The sequence below is a fragment of the Bidens hawaiensis genome, unplaced genomic scaffold, assembly GCF_021521415.1.
Source record: "Bidens hawaiensis isolate Kalapana, Puna unplaced genomic scaffold, B.hawaiensis_p1.1 tig00006636_1, whole genome shotgun sequence".
Taxonomy (NCBI): Eukaryota; Viridiplantae; Streptophyta; class Magnoliopsida; order Asterales; family Asteraceae; genus Bidens; species Bidens hawaiensis.
Window position 1 is genome coordinate 203,391 of NW_027491450.1, and position 21,806 is coordinate 225,196.

Consider the following 21,806-nt stretch of genomic DNA (forward strand, 5'->3'; position numbering starts at 1 on the left):
ACCTGGTTGCCCTGTGGTTGATAGAAAAGAAATTAATTGGCCGATGTTTTTGGCTTTTATTTTGGTATTATGTTTAATGTTAATTGAGTGGGCTTATTAAGGCATATTATTTATTATTTTGAGCTTTTTTATGACCTCTATAACATATATTAGTTATTACTGGCCCATTTGTAATGTTTGTCATTAATTTTTGTAGATTTTAAAAGATTTTATATTTTATAGAAAAAATATTCATTCCTAAAAAAAACTGTTTTAACTAAATTTTTCATAAATCAATGTGCTTGAATGTTTTTTTAAAACAATGTTGGGTTCGCTCGCAAAAAAAGAATGTGTTCGCTCATTAAATTGTAGCTATAGGTCATATATGAAACTGAAAATTGATCGGGTTCGCCCGAACCAAAGCGAGTGACGTTCACTAGTTGGATCTTTGAACTGAACATGTTTTACCTCACCGCACTGCCGTACCTTCGGGCGAGTATTCACGGGCGCTGGCCTCAGGTGAGGGTTTTTCCAGTTCGAAAGACGAGTGTATCCTGATATGATAAATTTAGCAGGTAGCCCATTTAAAGAATTCATTAACCGTTAAAAAAATGCAATAGCAAGTCAGATAGTAGTATGTTAAATTTTTACCACTTGTGTAAAAAGAAGAGGGGTTAATAATAATTAAGGAGTCCTAAATTTAAGGATCCAACAAACCTTACAACCAAAGAAACATGTCACAACAAAACACAATCTCCCAGTTTGTTTTTCAATCAAATGTTCCCTTCATGATCCAATTCTAGGTAAACATAACATTAACATTCATCCTAATTATTGTTTATTCAATTTCCTCTTAGGGTTTATGTCATAATGATTAAAAATTGAACCTTTAGTATGGGCACAAATGGGATCCATAAATTTGTGATAAATTTTTTGAAAAATCCATATTATTCATGCACCATAATAATTATCTTATGCATTTTGTATCTTTATTATTATTACCCTTTATTGTTAATCCTATTAGCATACTATTCCCCTGTTTTCGGGTTCGGGTTTCTTGTTTATAGATTGTTTATGCATACACCTCATCAAAACGTTAAAACACGAAAGAAATTTGAGTCCCGTAGGAGTTTTAGCACCGTGCATTGTGTTCGTGTCGCCGAACAATGTAACGAAAGCCGTAGTTTAATGCAGGACCCACCAGGTGTTCGACGAAATGCCCCAGAGAGAAATAACGAAATTTTGGACGATATGAATGTCGAGGGCAGAAATGTCGATTTGGGCGATGCAAGATCCTCGGCTGAGGAAAACCCGAAAGGGGTTATGAATGTGGGTCATGGCATTGTTGATGAAACGTACCGAAAATGTAGTTTTGATGATCGTAAAGTTAAGGTTCGAGAAACTTTGGAGGGTGTTGAAAAGAGTTTAATGGATCTTGGGATTTCGGAGACTGAAGGGACCAAACGGTTAGAGAATTTGATGGAACGGAGAAGATTGAGAACGTTGTGGAGGTTTAATAAGATTAGAAACGCGATAGGAGTTGGAGTTGGAAGTCAAAGTTGTGGTCAGATATCTTCTTTGCATGTTCCTAAAAAGAATCCGTTTCTTTATAAAGTTTCGAGTGATCTTCCGGGCTCGGCTCCCGCCTGCGTGTCGAAAAACAACCCGTTTGACCTTCCGTATGACCCGCATGAGGAAAAGCCGATTCTTACGGGTGATTGTTTTGAAGATGAGTTCGTGAATGCACATAAGAAAGAGCCCGTTGTTGAGGATTTTGAATCTTTAGAATCCACAAATGATGTACGCAAGTGTTTTGATATTGAATTTGCTGTCAGGCAGTTAAGAAGATTGGGTGCTTCAAAAGTAGGTATGTACCGTTTGTTCAGGTTCAAATAGGTCTTTAAACGAACCGAATGTTCGGTGAACCGTTCGTCAGAAAGTTCACTCATTTAATAAATGAACGAACATGTAAACAAACATAAACAAAACACTTTGTTCATTTAGTTAGATGAACAAACATGAACATGCGTCTCGTTTGTTCATTATGTTCTTGAATGTTCAGTCGTTTAAATTGTTTTATGTTTGTTCGTTTACGTTCATTTTTGCTAGATTTTTGTACAAGTGTAAATAGGCCTGTAAATGAACTGAGTGAACAGTTTGTGAACCAATTGTCTGAAATTTCAGTCATTCAATAGACGAACGGACATGGACAAAAAACTGTTCATTTAGTTAAACGAACAAACATGAACACATGACTCATTTGCTCATTCATGTTCGTAAACATATGTTACTTAAATTCGTTTATGTTCATTAGATTATGTTGATTTATGTTCGTTAGTTTACATTTGTTTAAGTTCGTTCGTTTACGTTCATTAATACATTCATTAAATTCTTTTTTTTTGTGGCTCATTACAACTTATAATAGGATAAAGCATAAACTGAGTCAACTCATTAATTAATTTTGTTTTTTAAAGCAAAAAAAGAAGATGATGACAACAAACGGCCTCTAAAACGTTTGATACCTAATGTTGATGTTATCCGGGCCATTGAAGAAGGTGAATCTTCTAAGCAAGCGGTCAATGTGGTTGATCAGGTTGATCATATGAAAGAGCACAAGGTTGACCACACAAAAGTAGATGACGTTGACCGTACGAAAGAACACAAGGTTGACCATGATGTAGTCTCGAGTGATCAATCGACTTCATCATCTTATTCAAGTGAAGACGAACCCATTTTGAGGCCAAACAAAGAGGCGATTTTGCATTGTTTAAGTATGTCTCGGATGAGAGTAATATCACAAGGAAGTAATTTGCTTAGAAACGCCGAGTCGTTCGACTGTGGCCCGTCTGCACTGTTTGACAAGTCAAAGACCGATGCGTTCTTTTTTGGTTCCAATAAACAGGTTCATTATGGTTCAACAAACTCGTTTGCTTCCGATATGCAAGTAGAAGTCTCGGAAATTAGTTCACCAATGTCAACAAACATGTCATCTTTCGACGGAGAGGGTAAGCGTAGTTTGGTAAATTCGACAAACCCGTCGGAGTTGGATTTGAATGATGCAAGATTTAGAGATTTAGATGAGGTGAGCGAACATGACGCAGCCGAACCCGGGTTTACATAACATGCAATGGTTTTAAATTGTTGTTAGAGATCTTAATCTAGCATTGTATAGGTGAAATCATAGAAGCATTGTATAAGTTATTTTTTTTAATCTAATTTTGTAAAAGTGTAATCAAGGTTATCATTTTTTTTCTATATTAATTGGGTTAAATGTGAATGGTGCCAAGGGTGAATTTGTCATTCTCTTTTATAATTTTCTTTTTTTCTGATTATTGGTATCATGAGAAATTTGACCGAAAACAAGTTAAAATTGTTGTCATTTTGTAATATATTATTTATAAAATCTTTTGAAGAATTAAATATATGAATGGTTCATGTGCTATGTCTAAATTTTACTTTTATTCAAAGTATGAGAAAGTTGGGTGTGCATAGGTTGATTTGGTAAGTTCTGGCTCATAATCATAACCAATCGGTTACCTGTGTTTTGATTAATCGATTTTGAAGGTTATAGCGAACTGGTTATGGCTCAGTTAAACATGAATCTGGGTCTAGTTAAAAATAGCACAAGCAATATAATTGAGCATTATTTGAACTAGAAAGTTTGTACTTAAAAATTTTGGACCATGGACTAAATTCTTATTACACATTTGTATATATTAGTGTTTTACGTAGTATTAAGAAAAATGCATATAATCGGCTTGGTCCGGTTTTGACATCAAACTATTACGTAGTGTAGAAAAACATATCAGAATTAACGTGGTTTTTAGTTCAACGGATCCGTCTTATGCAGGTAATCGCACACTCTGGCCGTACCATCAAACTATTAATTAAATACTAATCAACTTAACTCTTTCAAAAGAAGTGTTATACATAAATGTTGTAAAATAAAATCTTTGTGCAAGACACATATTAAAATCTTAGAACATTATCTGACTCACATAATTGGTATTTGAAACCTTTGATTTATGTGGTAGGTCCAATTCAACAACTGGTTCAACTATTGTTTTACATATAAATACCTCTTGCTAGCTAGTTGCTACCAATAATATTTCATAATATCACACACACACACACTGTATGTATATCTAATCTTGATCATCTCTCTCCCATCTATCCATCAATGGACACACACTAAAGGTGTAAACACACACACACACACAGTTAACATGATAGGTGCCATGTCTTGCAAAGGGACACCTAGTAAAAGAGTTGATGGTGGAACAAAGATTGAAGGGAGTAGTCATAGATTATTATTGCCGGTTAAATACCTTAAACATGTCGGTAACTGGATGGTGGCTGTTTTTTGTTATGTTGCTCCTCGGAAATGGGGCGGTTCCACAAAGGTATCTTCCTCAGGAACACCAAAGCGGCTTTCGACTTCACCTAATCAAGATTCCCAAAGAGCAGAAGCTGTTAAGGATTGCATAGATTTCATTAACTCATCTAATGCTGTTTGTTCTTGAGTTTGGTGGTGAATTAGAGGTCTAGTATATTAAAGGTGTTATATTGATTGTTTCATGATTATATATGTGATTTGGGTATTTAATGTTTTATTTGATATTAAAACCACATGGATTTTGAGCCCATGTATACTTGTTGGATAAACTATATATTACCTATTGTACACCACTCTTCAAGGGTGATTAGTTTCTTATTATCACCATGGTGAGATGATCGATGACAAGCGTGAGAACGATGATTTAGGGTTACTTAATTTCTTGTTCGAGATTTGTAATTTATGATTTTTTTGGGCTGTTATGTGTCCTTTCGTAATGTTTTTCTACCATAGCTGATGAAAAAGAACATGAACTGTTATATTATTTATGTTTGTATGTATAGTGTTTGTGCTTTTGCATATGAGAAAATAGCAATAATTGTTATATATATCATTTATTGGTCTTTGATTCAAGTTGTTGTCTGCTATGTGCATGAAACTTGCATAGTTTGGACACCCTATTTATGGATGAGTTGTTATACAAATCTGCATATAAACTCACTACAACAATGAATCACACTTGCGTTATATACTTGTATATACAAGTCGTTCAAACTAATTACAACGCGTAATCAAAGAAAAAGAATTAGATGTACTGTTTTAATAGTTTAGACACACTTTTGTAATTTGTTAAGATGCAATGTTTGAATTTAGGTATCTTGAACCTGAACTGATTAGGATAATACACGAATTAGCATTATATCTAGTTTTTCTATGAATTTATTTATAAGACACTTATTATTTAATTCAAATCAGTATATACTTATGTTATTTTTATATTTATAATATACCTATAATTCTGAGTTTTTAATTTTTTTTAGCTAATTTGATTTATTCAAATAACCTGAGATTTAACTGAATTCGAAAAGCCTAATCAATATCGGTTTCTTTGAACTTTATTCGTTGTTCGCATCAAATTTAATTTCAGTTTTAAATATTTCATATTTGAACAATATATTAGAGGTAATTGTTAAATTAAAACAATTAACGCAAACTTCTTATTAAAAAAAAAATGTGTAACTGTATGATTCTATTTTTGTTCAAATTTAAAGAGATTAGTGTATTTTTTTTAATTTATTGCATTGTATGCCAGACCAAGATTGATTTGATAGCAATATTGTAATTAATATGATGTTATGTGACAATGTTAAATGAGGAAATGCCAGAAAGCACATATATACATGCATCGGCTTATTATGTCAAACTAAAGATAACACCTTTTCCATCAAGGTTTTTCACCTCAAATACCCTTTAACATGTGTCACTTTTGTTTTAAAAAATTTAGAGCAAACACAAAAGTTTTAATCTCTTTAATTTTATACAAGTTTTGTTAATGGTATATTGGTGTTTTTTAATCCCAACTATCCTTTTGGTCGTTGTCGGTCCCAACTAATGAATTGATTGCTGACGGTCCAACTTTTAACGTATTTGTTCTCAACGGTTCTAACAGAATCCTAACGCCGTTAGTTGCAGGTCGCTGGAAAAACGTTTTTGGCCGGAAAAGTTATATTTTTTTGCTGGAAAACACCACCTTAACACCGTCACCACCAACACCACTTGACTTGCTGCCGCAACTTGAGCACCATCAATTGATACCGATGATGGTTCTAGGGTTCCAGTGACCTCAATAATTGGGGCTTTTATTAGAAAAAGGTTTCTTAAGGTCTGATACTAAGTTACAAAGATGATTGGGACGAAAATGTTGAGTTTTTTTGAAAAAATGTGACTTTTCCAACAAAAAACGTTTATCCGATGACCTGCAACTAACGACGTTAACTATATTAAAAGTTGGGACCATCAGAAGACAATTCGTTAGTTGGGACCAGCAGCGACAATAGTTAAGATTAATAAAAACCAATACACATTTGTTATATTGTTTTAAGAAATATGTTTTAATAGGTTTGCATGCATTGTTACATACTATAATAATGGTGTGTCCACATGAAAAAGAATGGGTCAGTGAAAGCTCCCTTTGTAGTGGTCCTAAAACCTAAATGATTTGCAATGAATATTGATACAAAGCACATTTAAGAGTCTATCTAACTTTACAAGTTTGATGCACTGTCGTAATGAATTTTGAAGCACAATATGAAATGAATACCAAAATCAATGTCTCCAAGCTTTGATGTCTGATGCATGGTTGTAATGTACTTTAAAGAACACATTTTATAACGATGCGTAAATCAGCTAGTATATATAACAACGTGACAAACTTCTCATGTTTGAATAACTGTTGTGATATTTACAGAGTAAGCTACGGTTTTCGTCCATGTGGTCTGTCCAAATCTGTAATTTTAGTTCAATACTTTCAAATTTGCGATTTTTGTCCCCGTGGGTTCATTTCACTTGCAATTAAACCCAGCCTCACTAACCCCGTTAAGTCTGGTTGTTAAACCAATCAGTGTGCCCTTCACTTGAGGGGCGGTTTTGTCCTTTTTTCCCCAAATACACCCTATCCCTTCATGTGAGGGGCTTGTGAATTAGGGTTGGGGTTTATTTGGAGAGAAAAATGACAAAACCGCCCATCACGTGAGGGGCACACTGATGGGTTTAACGACCAGACTTAATGGGGTTAGTGTGTAACACCCCGACCAAAGGCGGATTATACATCGGGGCGCCACATATTGTTTCATTACTCGTGACACTATTGGGTGTCAATATTTAATAAATACATTTATTCGCGCACGCGCAGAGTAAACACAAGATAACATAAGTCATCATAAATCAATATATTATAAATCATAATATTCGAACAGCAATAACTTGTCTTGATACATTTTAATCTAGGTCCAAAATAAAGAAAACTTCCTACGTGTCCTCGAGCTCCAAAACAGCTACTGCAAACCTGAACATGTGTTAAAATAAACGTCAAACACTTGCGTGTTGGTGAGTAATCAAGTTTAATACAATACATAGATAACAATAAATCTGCGCGCAACACGTGTATGTCTGGTGTTTAACAAGGGTGTAATCAGATTGTGATCAAGCCTAAATAGATCATAGCTCATAGTTCATAGTTCAATCTGTGCTCCCAATTGAGCACAAAAACGAGAAAACATCCGTGCGAGTGTAAACAAAGAAAACTGTAAACGATAGGTCTCCCGTGTTCATCTAATGGATCCATGAAAACTTCGGAATAGGCCGAACAAAGCGGTTAATGATACACACATACAAATAAACAGCCAAGTAAACGTCCTCAACACATGGGATACTGCGCGACTAAAGTTTATAAACAAGTTTAAGACTCTAAGTTTGTATGAACACATGAACATCCCAAAACATTAAAAATAAAAAGGGATTAGGTACGAGATTACTCACTTGATAAACGATGCGGTGTAAGATAAAGCAAGAACCAACTTTAAACAAGCACAAGTTATCCTATAAATAAGATTATTGTTTTAATGATTTGTTTTAAGTCTTGATTATAAGTTAGCATAATTAATAAGTAAATTATTATATATAATATATATATATTACCGGAAAAGCAGGGCAGAACAGGATAGAAGACGAAGGCAAAGAGGGAGGAGGCGGCAGAGGAAGAACAACGGCAAGGAGCAAGAGAGAACAGGAGAGCTAAATTAAGTGTTTGTGTGTGATGTGTTAGGAAAAATAACATTATTATTTATAGAGAAACCCTAGGGAACACAATCCCTAGAAAAGGGGAAAAGATCTCCAAAAAGTAAAAGATTCCAAAAGCAAAAGATATCAAAAGATATGGCAGCTGCAGGGAAAAGAGAGAAAAAGGCTGACAGTGAACAGTAACAGGCATGGGCGGTTCAGATAAAGGTACAGGTCAAAGCATGGAAAAGCAGATCTCAAAAGATAATGTCAGTCACTTTTTCTGCCAACCAACGGGGGTTGGTGCGCATGCTGCGCCGAAAGTAACTTTTCAGACATAAAGCAGATTAGGTCAACAGCTCAGAAGATAAGACAACACAAAAGCTAACGGCTAGGTTAAACAGAAAGGACACAAGACAGCGCGAGAGAGCTAAGGCGCGCCGCGGGAAGAATCACATTTCTTAGCGCGCCGCGGGAAGAATCACATTTCTTAGCGCGCCGCGGGAGGAACTACAATTCCTAGCGCGCCGCGGGAAGAACTATAATTCTTCGCGCGTCGAGGGATGAACTACGATTCTTAGCGCGCTGCGAGAAGAATTACAATTCTTAGCGCGTCGCGGGAAGAACTACCGTTCTTAGCGCGCTGCGAGAAGAATTACAATTCTTAGCGCGCTGCGAGAAGAGTTCGTCTCGCGTATCGCTGGAACAAATGGTCTTCACGCAGGCTTCCTTGTAAGGAGCCTGGCGCGTGGAGCTGCGCAGACAACCTTAGGCGGGAAGGAACAAAGGACAAAAAGAGTTAGAAGAAAAAGAGGGAAACAAGGCTTAAGGGCGGGACGACGACAAGAGGGAACAGAAGGCGGAAAGAGAGAAGGAAGAGGGACAGGGACGGCGGAAAGAAAAAGAGAGAAAGAGGCGGGAAGGAAAATATATTATTATTATTAAAAGTAAAATATAAGTATAAATAAATATTAAATCATAAAAGAAAGAGATCGGGTCAGAGAAACGGGTACCTGGGTCGGGTCGGATCGGGACAGATGTCACATAGTGGGCTCGGGTTTAACTACAAGTGAAATGAAACCATAAGGACGAAAATCACAAATTTGAAACTATTGGATTAAAACCATGGATTTAAACAAACCATAGAGATAAAAATCATAGTTTACTCATATTTATGTTACATATAACAGTACATCAAAACTATTACAACAATGCATCACTTTATTTAAGGGAAAATTCTCAAAATAGGTATTTATGAAAACAAAATTATAGTTTTAGGTATGATTTTCAAACAATTCCAAAAATAGGTATTATAAACTAGTCGTGATGAATAGATTGTTTTAGTACACGAGTAGTTTTTGGATCCAATCAAAACATGACGCGTGGCAATAAACTAACCGCGACGAGTAAGTTCGCTAACCATCTACTCGTCACGACTAAAGTAGTTACATGCATCGTAAACAACAACCACGAGTACTGCATACATGTTTAAGTCGTGACGAGTAGATTAAAACTTTTCGAGACACGAGTAGTTTACTAAACTAACCACAACGAGTTGTTTGTTACCAAATTCATCTAACCGGTTAGTTTTACCAAAAACTAACTGGACCAGTTACTTTGAAATCTCAAATACTATGTACGAGTAGTTCTTCCTTGAACATTCCCAATACGAGTAGTTCTTCCGTAAACATATACGATAAGTATTTATGAAAACAAATTTCTAGTTTTAGGTAACACTTGCAAAAAATTCCAGAAATATATATTATAAACTAGTCGTGACGAGTAGTTTGTAAAAACCAATTAGAAGTTGTCACGTGTCCTTAAACTAACCATAACGAGTACGTTCACTAATCATTACTCGTCACAACTAAATAAGTTTCATGTCTCGTAATCAACGCCCACGTCCTTTAGTCGCGACGAGTAGATTATAAGGTTAAACTAGTCGGGACGAGTTAACTACTAATAAACTACTCGTGTAGAGAATATAACCGGGTAAACTAATCGTCGCGACTAAAGGACTTATGAATTACTCGTAGGCGTTGATTACGGGGCATGAAACTTATTTAGTCGTGACGAGTAAATGATTAGTGAACGTGCTAGTTACGGTTAGTTTAAGGACACGCGGCAAGTTTTAATTGGTCCTACAAACTACTCGTCACGACTAGTTTATAATACCTATTTTTAAATTTTTTTACGAATTATACCTAAAACTAGAAATTTATTTTTATAAATGCTTATTTTGGGAATTTTCCCTTCAATAATTCATAGAATCGCAATATATATACTAAACTTATATGCAATATCTTTTGTATTGGTGAAATATATATCTTAAGTGGGTGAACATTGTTACTGTATGAACAAAATCTAGTTGGAACATTATTTGAAACAGGAGACAACACATGTTATGGTTTATATGGTGTCTTGGGTGGTGTACCGTACGAAGTAGGCTCTGCATTTTATAAAATGACTGTCGGTGCACCGGCAATTAAAATAAAACCAACCATCAATAATATATGTATATTATTTAGCAGATAACATTAGACATGCTAGTATATGAACACATTTTTAAAATTTATTATACATTAATATATCGGGGTGTAATCATGGTCTTTTATGAGAATTATTAAAAATTTTAAGTCGAATACAAAAAATATTTTGGGCCTTAGGCAACAAAGATTTTTGTTGGGTTTAAACAAGTAGGCTTACTTGGTTTTGATTTGAATTGTGAAAAATAATTTGTTTATAAAAAATTCATTTGTTGGTTTGGACTTCCATTTGTTGATTTTTTTATTAAAGTAGTAGGTTTAATATAAAGAAAATGGTTTTAGGTACCTGACAATGAAGCAAATGGGATTTAGGTGTCCAGTCATCTGAGATGGCTGGATTGAATTCTTCTCTCCTAGTGGCAATCCACGTAGGCAACGACGTGTAAATGTATGGTGACTGGATCAGCCATCTGAGATAGCTAGATCCAACTTTATTCCTTACATGTTATTCTGATGGTGACACCACCATATGAGACCACCATTTAAGATATCCAAATTCATTTCCAATCACGACCTTTCACGGGTATATCGTTGGTGTAACATAATTAATATGTCAATTCTTACAAATCAAACAACTATGTAAACTTACTAAATATATTTAATATACTATTTATAATTATCCTAATAATAAAAAAAAGTGTGCATTGGAGCATGGAGTGTTTATAACCGTCGCTATATTAACTATAATGCTATTATGCATCTATATGTTATTATATTACTTTTAATATAAGCAATATGATACCAACTATATACTTTTATTTAGTGTTGCATAACCATCGTTATATTAATTATAATGTTGTTTGTTTAACAGTTTTATCTAGAGACCTTATGAAATTCGTATGGGGCATTTACCTGCATTGTGCAAAGACGGGGAGGGTAGTTGGCGTAGCGAGTGCCATCTGATTTTCTAGGGGGGGCATTGAATATCACCCACCATCAAGGGTTTTAAGACAATTTGGCATTTACCTGTTAAACAAACAATATTATAATTAATATAACGATGGTTATACAACATTAAATAAAAGTATATAGTTAATATCATATATTCTATATTAAAAATAATATAATAACATATAGATACATAATAACATTATAATTAATATAACGACGGTTATACAACACTCCATGCTCAAATGAACACTTTTTTATTATTGGGATAATTATAAATAGTATATAAAATATATTTAGTAAGTTTATATAGTCGTTTGATTGGTGAGAATTGGTATATTAATTATGCTACACCAACGATACACCCGTGAGAGGTTGTCGTGATTGGAAATGAATTCGGCTATCTCAAATGGCTAATCTCATATGGTGGTGCTATGTGTCAGAATAATATTCAGAATAATATGTAAGGGAGGATCTAGTCATCTCAGATGGCTGATCCAGTCACCATACATTTACACGTCGTCGCCTACGTGGATTTCCATTAGGAGAGAGGAATTCAATCCAGATGGCTGAACACCTAAATCCCATTTGCTCTATTGTCAGGTACCTAAAAGCCATTTTCTTTATATTAAACCTACTACTTTAAAAATAAAATCTCATTTGTTCCTTTGAAAAGTGTCACTATTGTTTCATTTAACGGGGCTAACAGCGACTCATCAGCTTAGGTTTTCACTGAATGGAGCTATCTGGGATTCATGGGATTATTAAAAAAGGTTAATCCCTCATTTTAGTTTTCTTTTACTCGTAGTTTTCTTTTGTTCATTTGGACATTCATTTGTTCGTTTGATAAGTGTCATTTCTGTTTTCACTGAACAGGGCTAGTAATGATTGGTCGACTTTTGTTTTCAGTAAACGGGGCTATCTGGGACTCGTGAGATGATTAAGGAGTGAGTCCCCCATTAAAGTCTTCTTTTACTCGTTGCAGTTTCCATTTGTTCGTTTGGGTTTTCATTTATTTGTTTGAAAAGTATCGCTTCTGTTTCACTGAACTGGGCTAGCTGCGATTGGTTGTCTTTTGTTTTCACTGAACGGAGTTATCAGGGAAGCGTGGGATGATTAAGAATGCGAGTCCCTCAAATCGAGTTTTTTTACGCGTTTTGGTTTCCGTCTGTTCATTTGGGCTTCCATTTGTTCGTTTGAAAAGTGTCGTTTCTGTTTTCACTAAACAAGGCTAGCAGTGACTAACAGACTTTTGTTTTCACTAAACGGAGCTATCAGGGACTCAAGGGTGATTAAAGAGGCGAGCCCCTGCATTCTAGTCTTCTTTTACTCGCCGTAGTTTCCATTATTCGTTTGGGCTTCTATTTGGTCGTTTGAAAAGTGTAGCTTCTTTTTTCACTGAACGAGGCTAGTAGCGACTAATGGACTTTTGTTTATAATGAACGGGGCTATCAGGGAGTCGTGAGATGATTAAAAGAGAAGAGTCCCTCATTCTAGTCTTCTTTGCTCGTTGTGGTTTACATTTGTTCGTTTGGGCTTCCACTTGTTTGTTTGAAAAGCGCCGTTTCTATTTCACCGAGTTGAGCTAGAAGCAATAGGTCTATATTTGTTTTCACTAAACGGAGCTATCTAGGACTCGTGGGATGATCATGGAGGTAGTCTCTCATTCTAGTCTTCTTTTGCTTGTTATGATTTCCATTTGTTCGTTTGGGCTTCCATTTGTTCCTTTGAAAAGTGTCACTTTCGTTTTCACTTAACCTGGATAGCAGACTCATGAGCATTTGTTTTCTTTGAGCGGGTTATCAGGGACTCGTGAGATGATTAAGGATGTGAGTACCTTATTCTAGTCTTCTTTTACTCGCTGTGGTTTCCATTTGTTCATTTGGGCTTTCATTTGTTCATTTGATAAGTGTCGCTTCTGTTTTCACTTAACCAAAGTAGTAACGACTGGTGAGCTTTTATTTTCACTGAACGGGGCTAGTAGGGACTTGTGGGATGATTAAGAAGGGGAGTCCATCATTCTAGTCTTCTTTACTCGCTGTGGTTTCCATTTGTTCGTTTGATAAATGTCGCTTATGTTTTCACCGAACTGGCTAGTTGCGACTCGTGGGATTTTGTTTTCACTAAACAGGACTCGTTGGATGATTAAGGAGCGAATCCCACATTATGGTCTTCTTTGACTCGTTGTGGTTTCCATTTGTTCATTTGGGCTTCCATTTGTTAGTTTGAAAAGTGTCGTTTTTCTTTTCACTGAACGGGGCTAACAGCTACTGATGGACTTTTGTTTTCACTACATGGGGCTATCATGGACCTGTGAGATAATCTAGGACTGCGGTCTCTGAGAATCGTTAAAATTTTTTAGCCAAAGGTGAATTTTTTTTTTACCTAGTAAAGGGTTTTTTTTTTTTTTTGGGGGGTGAGGGTTAGGTTTAAACAATTAAATATTTAAATTTCAACCAGCTGGGGCACTTAATTTTCGGGGACACGCAAATTTTCATACATCATTGTCAGAATCCTTGGAAGGTTCGAATGGTCATTGGACCCTCCGCCTAACAAAGAGAAAACAAGAGTTAGAGTAACTGTTGGTGACCATATATTTTTCCGGTAGTTGTCGAGAATAAGCAGGGCTGCGCATAACTAGATATAAATATTGAAAAATGAGAAGGGATAGGTTGATGAAGGAGGTGCTAGGTTGTGTAAAAAGGTAATATTATATCTAATTGTTGCATCTTTATATGAATTGTTTAATGTTTTTTAAAAAGCTGTGGTAAATTTGGTATACAGCTTGTAATCAATTTTATCAGAGTGAGTTTTTAAAATACATATATGCTTTTTTCATCCTCGAGAAATAAAAATAGAAAGTAATTTTTTCTAAATCATTTGTAGTTGGTAGAAATGTAGAATTAAAATAGAACTTGAAAAAAAAATATCCTTTTTTTAATGCCTAGATACTATTACAGCTATAAAAAGTAAAAATAAAAGTATTCAAATATAAATAAATAAATACACTGTTGCATAAAAGCTCCGTTTTCAAAAAAAATATTTTTTTAAAATAAAAAAGTATATATTTATATATAAACAAATATAATAAGCCATAATAGTTAGAAAATAACAAAAAGAATAAAACTTATATTTAGTAGAAAAATGAAATATTCATGTGAATTAAAAGTTTGTGAAAAATATAAACCGCCCCCCCCTCCCCCCAAAGTTGTATTAACTAACGGCTGTTGGATGACATTAATGGGTTTGACGAAAACTGATAGTTAATTGAAACTATTGTATCATAAAAGCTTAACATAAACTTTGACCAAAATTGATAATTTTAAAAAACCACAAGGAACAAAACCGAAGTTCTATCTTTACTTTTTCTTAGTTTAATAACTTATTTAATTTTTTAAGTTAAAATATCTAATATTTTGTTCAATTTTTATTTGATAATTTTATTTAAATCTTATTTTATTTTATATGTGGTTTAATAATTGTTTTAAAAAGTTAATTCAATATTAACATATTTTTTAGCTAAAAGCGTAACGTTTATACAATCGTTATTGAGTATATATTATGTCGATCGTGTAAAAGAAATAGTTGTTATTCTGTATTAGAGAATATAAATTATATATAATTGACCCTCTAATTATAAAATAGGTGTAAATATTAATCTCCTTATTACATACATATTGGGCATAATATTTTTGTTTACCTATAATCCATTTAAAGCTATAATCCAAGGCTATAATTCATTTCAGGTATTGGGCAAACTAAATTTAAAATAAATAATAATAATAATAATAATAATAACAAACAATAAGCATGCACGACTCGTCAAGCGGTGACCGATTGAATTCCAGAAACATTAAGAGAGTAGAGGTTGATTCCAAAATCCTAACTGTGATCTATGGGCCTATTTATTTCGGCTTGACCGAGACATATAAATTCTCTTGCCCTCCTATCCAAGCTGGCCAAGTGTGTAATACATAAACAACTTTAATAATCGTATAAATCAATAAATAATATATATTACTTTAAATGTGATATATAAGTCGGTTACGTAACTAGTTACTAATCCTTTTTCAGCCTCTCTTCAATTACAGATGATCAATATTATGAACACCTATATATTGCACGAGTTTCCCTTCTTCATGATGTGGTGGGATCGAATCTGGGTTTTAGGCACATGATTGATATCGAGTTGACTATGTAAGATAGAATACAAAACCAACTTTTGCACAATTGAATAAACAGAATATAATGATTTGCTCATGATTTTAAAGAAATTAAATAATCTAACAGATACTACCATTTCATGTATATTGCTACTTGTGTGATCATAAAACTCTTAACATATTAACCATAACCGGTTATGACCGTTAGACCAATAACCGGTTATGGTTAGTAACCCAAATTTGAATAGCCGGTTAACCAGCATTTGCATCCCTATACTATTATATATATACATATCTTGAACACGAGTTATAATAAACTTTTAACCAAATTATTTTGTCAAGATTCAATTATGTATTGAATAATATTGTTATATTAAGCGCATGTTAAAATGTCGAAACCACACCAAAACAACGAGCACTCGACTTTTTCAAAACAGTGTATCACATACTTGACAGAACTACATACAAAAGAGTATATTTCATAAATGATGAAATGATATCACATTGTATTAGTATCATATAATATACAAATTCTATCAAAATGTGTGTCTAATCTTCCTATACTTTCCTATCTTTACACCTAATGTGTGAAAAAGGTGTTTTCTCACCATTTTTGTGTGCCAAAATATCATCTTTTGAGCTTGTGAGAGAGAACATACCATCATTGTTTCTATTGAGCCTCAAAAAATGCTTGCACCCATTTGTCGATTCTAATTCGCTTCATTACGGATGACAAACTAGATTTTATGTAACCTAGTCGATTATTTTCTCACCAGTTGAAAAAAGGTTCCATATAACTGTCCCGACCAAATATAGCCCGATTGCCACGTCAAAGACTTCGTCCCATGATCCTGATATGTGACCGAGGGTAAGTTTCTTCAAGTTTTAACAGTCTCGTTTATGCGTACATGTGTGAGTACTAACTTTAAAAAGTTGAATGTTTGGGGTTTGTTGTTTTAATTTTTTATTTTGCAGCACGTTTGGGTATTAACACTAACTTGTGTTAACTAATCTGCTAAGTGTAGATCAAATGACCAAAATACCCTTGAAATTTGGAAGTTGCGTAAAAAGCAGGTGATGACACAGGCAAAGGTACGAGTTTTAGTTTCTAATTTTTTTGGCATTTAAGGGTATTTGGGTCATTTTATCTACACTTAACAGAAAGATTAACATAAGCTAGTTTTCAGAATGCTACAAAATTAAAACCACGAACGCCAATATTTTATTTCGTTGTTATGAAAGGATAAATGAGTACCGTGTTGCAAGATGTAACCAGTGGCTGCGGTACCAAAGACACCAGCTAAAACACCCGCCGTATTAGACAAACCAAGCAATACTCCCTATTAATCAACATTAAAAAAAACATCAATGATTAAACATTAATACAATTTTCAACCAACTATTGGTTGTATAAATAATGCTAAAACTAGTTTGGATGCTTACCGAATATCGAGGAGCAATATCTTGATGATTTGAATATAAACCGGACTGTGAAAATGCATCAGAACCCTGTAAAGTTAAATATTTAGTCATTTCTTTTCAGTATCCAATATTTGGAATAAGAGTATAGCTTATCATTGGTGATTTTAATATCTGTTCTTAAAAATTAAAATTAATATCATAATTAAGCGTAAACCTGACTACACGCCATGCAAAAAACAGCCATTGCGGGAGAGTCAACATGGCCTAATTGAGACAAGAAAAATGCTGGTCCAAGAAATCCAACTGACTGCATTACCTGAGTTTGAGAAATAAAAGTATATAAACAAAGACATCTTGACCCGCTATTTATAAGACTCAAACTTGAAAAACAAGAAGCCTAAGCCAACTTCATAACTAAAAACCGACCCATGAAACTTTTCACATGTGAACAAACATTGATTAGTCAAACAGTCCACCCGTCCATTTTGTCACCTCTAAATATTACCTTTCGAACGGTGGTCACAGACCATCCTTTGCTGACAAGTGTGTCTGCAATCCATCCTCCAAGATTAGCAGAAAATGCCATTGTTAACCAAGGCAATACACAAAACAGCCCAGATTCTGTTAGATTGAAACCCAGAACCTGTTATTAAGATCAAACTACTCAATTGCTTTCACAATATGCAACAACAGTTTTCCAAATTATGTGATAACTGATAATAATAATAATAATATTTGAGTTTTGTCCTTACAAAATATGGCATTGTTTTCTTGACATGATGTGATCAGGCATGCATATTTTCAACATATAAAGTTGGTTAAAGTTTAACAGAAAACAAGGAGAAAGACTAACCTGGTTATAATAAGTTGGCATCCATGTAAGGAGAATAAATGTTCCCCAATTGTGACAAAAATGACAAGTTATCAAAGCCCATACAGGTGCTTTTGATAGTAGTGATCCCCAAGGAATACTTTTAACGGGCTCCTCGGAAACTCGATTTTGAAATATCAGTTTCTTTTCTTCAGGACGAAGTTCTGGATCTTCAAGAGGTGAACTGTATGCCTATAACATACAAAATATTATATAAAAAAAACAGAATAAAATTCATAAAAATATGTCACAAATGATGACCAATTTTGACCCGTTTACTGTGAATTGGTCTAAGATCAGAACACTAGCTTTAAAAGAAACCGGCCAAAATATTATTATTATTGAAATAATGACTTTTGTAATCAAATTAACATATTAGTTATCTATAAAAGATGTACAAACCTAACACGGCATGCACTTAACACGAAATTCACGGGTTTGAGTTTGGTATAAATGGGTTCGGGTCAGTTTATGGTCAAACCCATGAACCCGTTTAGTTAAATGGGCCTGTTTTGTTGTGAAAATGTAAATTTAAAGTATTACTAGGTAAAAACACTAAAAAAAACAACTTTCGGGCCAAACAGGTCGTCTTTGGGTCATCCCGCAAATATGCATGTTGTGTTCAGGTTCACATGTCTAACACGACTTTCATGCAGGTTAGACCCGCCAATCCACGGGCACGGCCCATTTAGCACCCTTATCAATGTCGAAAACCCATAAAACCTACCTTATTTAACCATAATGTAGCCCACACGGTCCCAAGAGAACCAAAAGAGAAAAACACCGAGGGCCATCCATACGAATGTATCAAAAACGGTGAAAATGCCAGGCCCGAGGTACATCCCACTGTACACCAAAGCCAATGATCTACTTCTCTCTGCAAGAGGAACCCATTTTGACAAAAGATTGTTCATAGCAGGCATAGCAACACCCTACAATAACAACATCATATAAACTTTTATAAAAACCAAATATTCATCAAGAAAACAGATTCAAAGGTTGAGATTGACTTTGGATATGATGAAGAAAGTTAGAAAACTAACCTCGCCTACACCCATGCATGCACGGACTATTAATAAGAACGGTAGTCCCAATTTTGCAGCAATTGGTGTAAGAACTGTAGCTACTGACCACCAAATGACACCAAATGCTAAAACTTGTTTCCCGCCTACTGTGTCGGCCCATATGCCTCCTGCAACCTAACTCTAACTACCATTAGTTCAAATCACAAGCACCACAAGGATGAATTTGATGTCATAATATGTGAGTTCATTTGCATATTGTTCTAATAATCTAACAGATGAAATAATGTATGAAGGAAGAAATTGGGAAACCTGAGTGAGAAGGTAGCCCCAGAAGAATGATGATTGTATCAAACCAACAGTTGTAGAATTCCAATGGAACTCTGATGACATTGGTAGTATAGCAATGCTCATATTTACCTGTCATATAGAAAGACCTAACTTAAATGTTCAATATTATACATTCTAACACTAGCTTCATCCAATATCCCCATGACATTTAATTAGTGAACTTCCCAAATTGGTACCAGTTAAACAAATTTAAGTATCACAATCAGCTTAACATGAGTAAATTCACACAAACAAGCAAATGCACCATGTATAATCTCACTCTTAGAAAAGTTATTGGTAGGGTCTGTGGAGGGTGTGATGGTGGCAAACATTACCTCTATCCTAGTGGATAGCTAAGCTGCTCTCACTAAGACCCTGGGCTTCGAAAACCTTTATTTTGTTATAGTATAGTATAGTATAGTATAGTATAGTATAGTATAGTATAGTATAGAACTATGGAAAAACATAACAAATTTAATATAGCCGAAACAAATACACATAGCTAAGAGTATACAAGCCAACAACCATACAAGAGTATTAATCATATTGTAGCTACATATGGAAGGGCAAATAAGCATGCAAAAGAAGCACGGATTCCTATCCAAGTACCTATATACACCTAGGCCTGTAAACAAACCGAACGAACATGAACACAGGCATGTTCATGTTCGTTCATTTAACCTTAAATGAACACGAACATTTAATCGGGAAACTATTTGTGTTCATGTTCGTTCATTTAAAAAAATGAGCATGTTCGTGTCCGTTTATGTTCATTCATTTAAAATCTAAACAAGCACTTCGTGAACTTAAACGAGCATAATTGAACAAAGATAAACGAACATAAATGAACATATATGAGCAAACGTAAACAAACACAAACAAACATAAACTAACATCAACGAACACACTTAAATGAACACAAATGAACATAACTGAATGAATATAAACGATCATTCATTAACATAAATGAACAAACGAAGCATGTGCTCATGCTCGTTCGTTTAATTAAATTAACACAAGTTTGATGTTCATGTTCATTCGTTAATTAAATAAACCGACATAAAAAGTTCACCAAACGTTCGGTTCGTTTACACGCCTGTATACACCTCTAAAAAGTTTTATACTCCCAAACAACCGTAACATAAGGCTCATTCTAATGCAAACAAAAGACTATCAAATCTTGCCTAAATTCTACACAAACAATCTAAAATTAACGAACGAATACGTTATCAAATCAATAACGAGATCCATAATTCACAATGAAGTTGTTCATAAACTAAAACACCAGTAACATTAACAAGAGAGCTCACTCTATCCATATTGCAAAGAAGAAAAGCCGAAAAGCACAAAACAACGATAATCCACCGCTTCGGAAACTCCTCCCACCACGGAACACCACTACCAACTAATTCACCTCCATCTTCACCTTCATCATCCTTCACTCCAACATCAACTCCTAACTTGTCCTTAAACGTAAACGATCCAGGAACCGAATTCGAAACCTCATACAACTCCGATTTCACGTCTGATCTTATCCTCCACACCTGATTATTCGTCCTAACCACACCTGAACCGGAGTTACGGAATTGGATATTAAACCGGAAGTGAAATTTGGACGTTGAGTTTGAATTGAAGATGATGAGTCTCCGGCAAGGCGTGTCCGGTGGACGGAGGCGTGGTGAGATCGGAAGTGATCCTCCGGTCATGTTCCGGCGACAGTTATTTTTCCGGTAGCTTGTGATATTATTATTATTTGAAGTGTTGTTTTGTTTTGGCGTTTTTGGACGTTGAATGAAAGTGATGAGAGGAGAGAGATTTAAGGTGATTGGTTTTTATTGTGACACGTGGCGATTTGATGAACTGAAAAGATAGAGTGGTGGGTCCTACCGTGTAACGGATCAACGGTGTTGGTTTAAAGTGGGCTGAGAAGTAGGATATTAAATGGGCCTTCAAGTGAAAGTGTTGATGTATTGGGCCGGTCTCAAAATATGAGAAGTAGAGGTGCACAAATCCGGTTTTTTAATACCTGAAACCAGGTTCAGGAGTGGTGGAATAGAGATGCACAAAAAACCCGAATCCGAAACCGGACCCAAAAAAAATACCCGGGTTTTTGATACCCAAACCCGTACCCGACCCTACCAGTTGGGTACAGATAGGGTATGTATTTCATTACCAAAACCCGTATCCGGAACCGGACCCAATTTATACCCGGTAATACCCGAAAACCGGAACCGGTTCCATACCCGGAACCGGGTTTCTCCAATACCCAAAACCGGGTTTTTAAAATACCCGATTTATATCCGAAATTACCCGAAAATACCTAAAAAATACCCCTAAAAAGTGCAACCTCTTAAAAAATTCAATCTATATCCGAAAAAAAGCCTGAAAAAACCTGAAAAAACCCTGAAAATAAGGTTTATTCAATACCCGGAAATAGGGTATTGAAATATCCAGTTTTAGAATACCCAGTTC

The 21,806-nt window shown here is 34.9% G+C and overlaps 1 protein-coding gene and 1 pseudogene across 2 annotated transcripts; one reads left to right on the forward strand and one right to left on the reverse strand.

Annotated features, from left to right (window-relative positions):
* The first annotated feature begins 743 nt into the window (after positions 1-743).
* LOC143633274 (uncharacterized) lies at positions 744-3,100 on the forward strand. Its single transcript, XM_077101608.1, has 3 exons — positions 744-782; positions 1,174-1,846; positions 2,454-3,100. Exons 2-3 carry the CDS (start codon positions 1,231-1,233, stop codon positions 3,098-3,100), a joined length of 1,263 nt encoding a protein of 420 aa, XP_076957723.1. The 5' UTR covers positions 744-782; positions 1,174-1,230.
* Positions 3,101-16,167: 13,067 nt separating this feature from the next.
* On the reverse strand, positions 16,168-21,055 carry LOC143633266 (sodium-dependent phosphate transport protein 1, chloroplastic-like; annotated as a pseudogene). Its single transcript, XR_013153647.1, has 10 exons — positions 20,645-21,055; positions 19,317-19,424; positions 19,026-19,181; positions 18,710-18,914; positions 17,965-18,174; positions 17,617-17,754; positions 17,326-17,427; positions 17,133-17,198; positions 16,945-17,029; positions 16,168-16,540 (listed from the first exon to the last, which is right to left on the reverse strand). The product of XR_013153647.1 is annotated as a sodium-dependent phosphate transport protein 1, chloroplastic-like (transcript).
* Positions 21,056-21,806: the final 751 nt, after the last annotated feature.

Coding starts and splice junctions, on each gene's coding strand:
- LOC143633274 (XM_077101608.1), top strand. CDS start 1,231: ATGAATGTCGAGGGCAGAAATGTCGATTTGGGCGATGCAAGATCCTCG. Junction 1,847..2,453: donor ATTGGGTGCTTCAAAAGTAG/GTATGTACCGTT, acceptor TGTTTTTTAAAG/CAAAAAAAGAAGATGATGAC.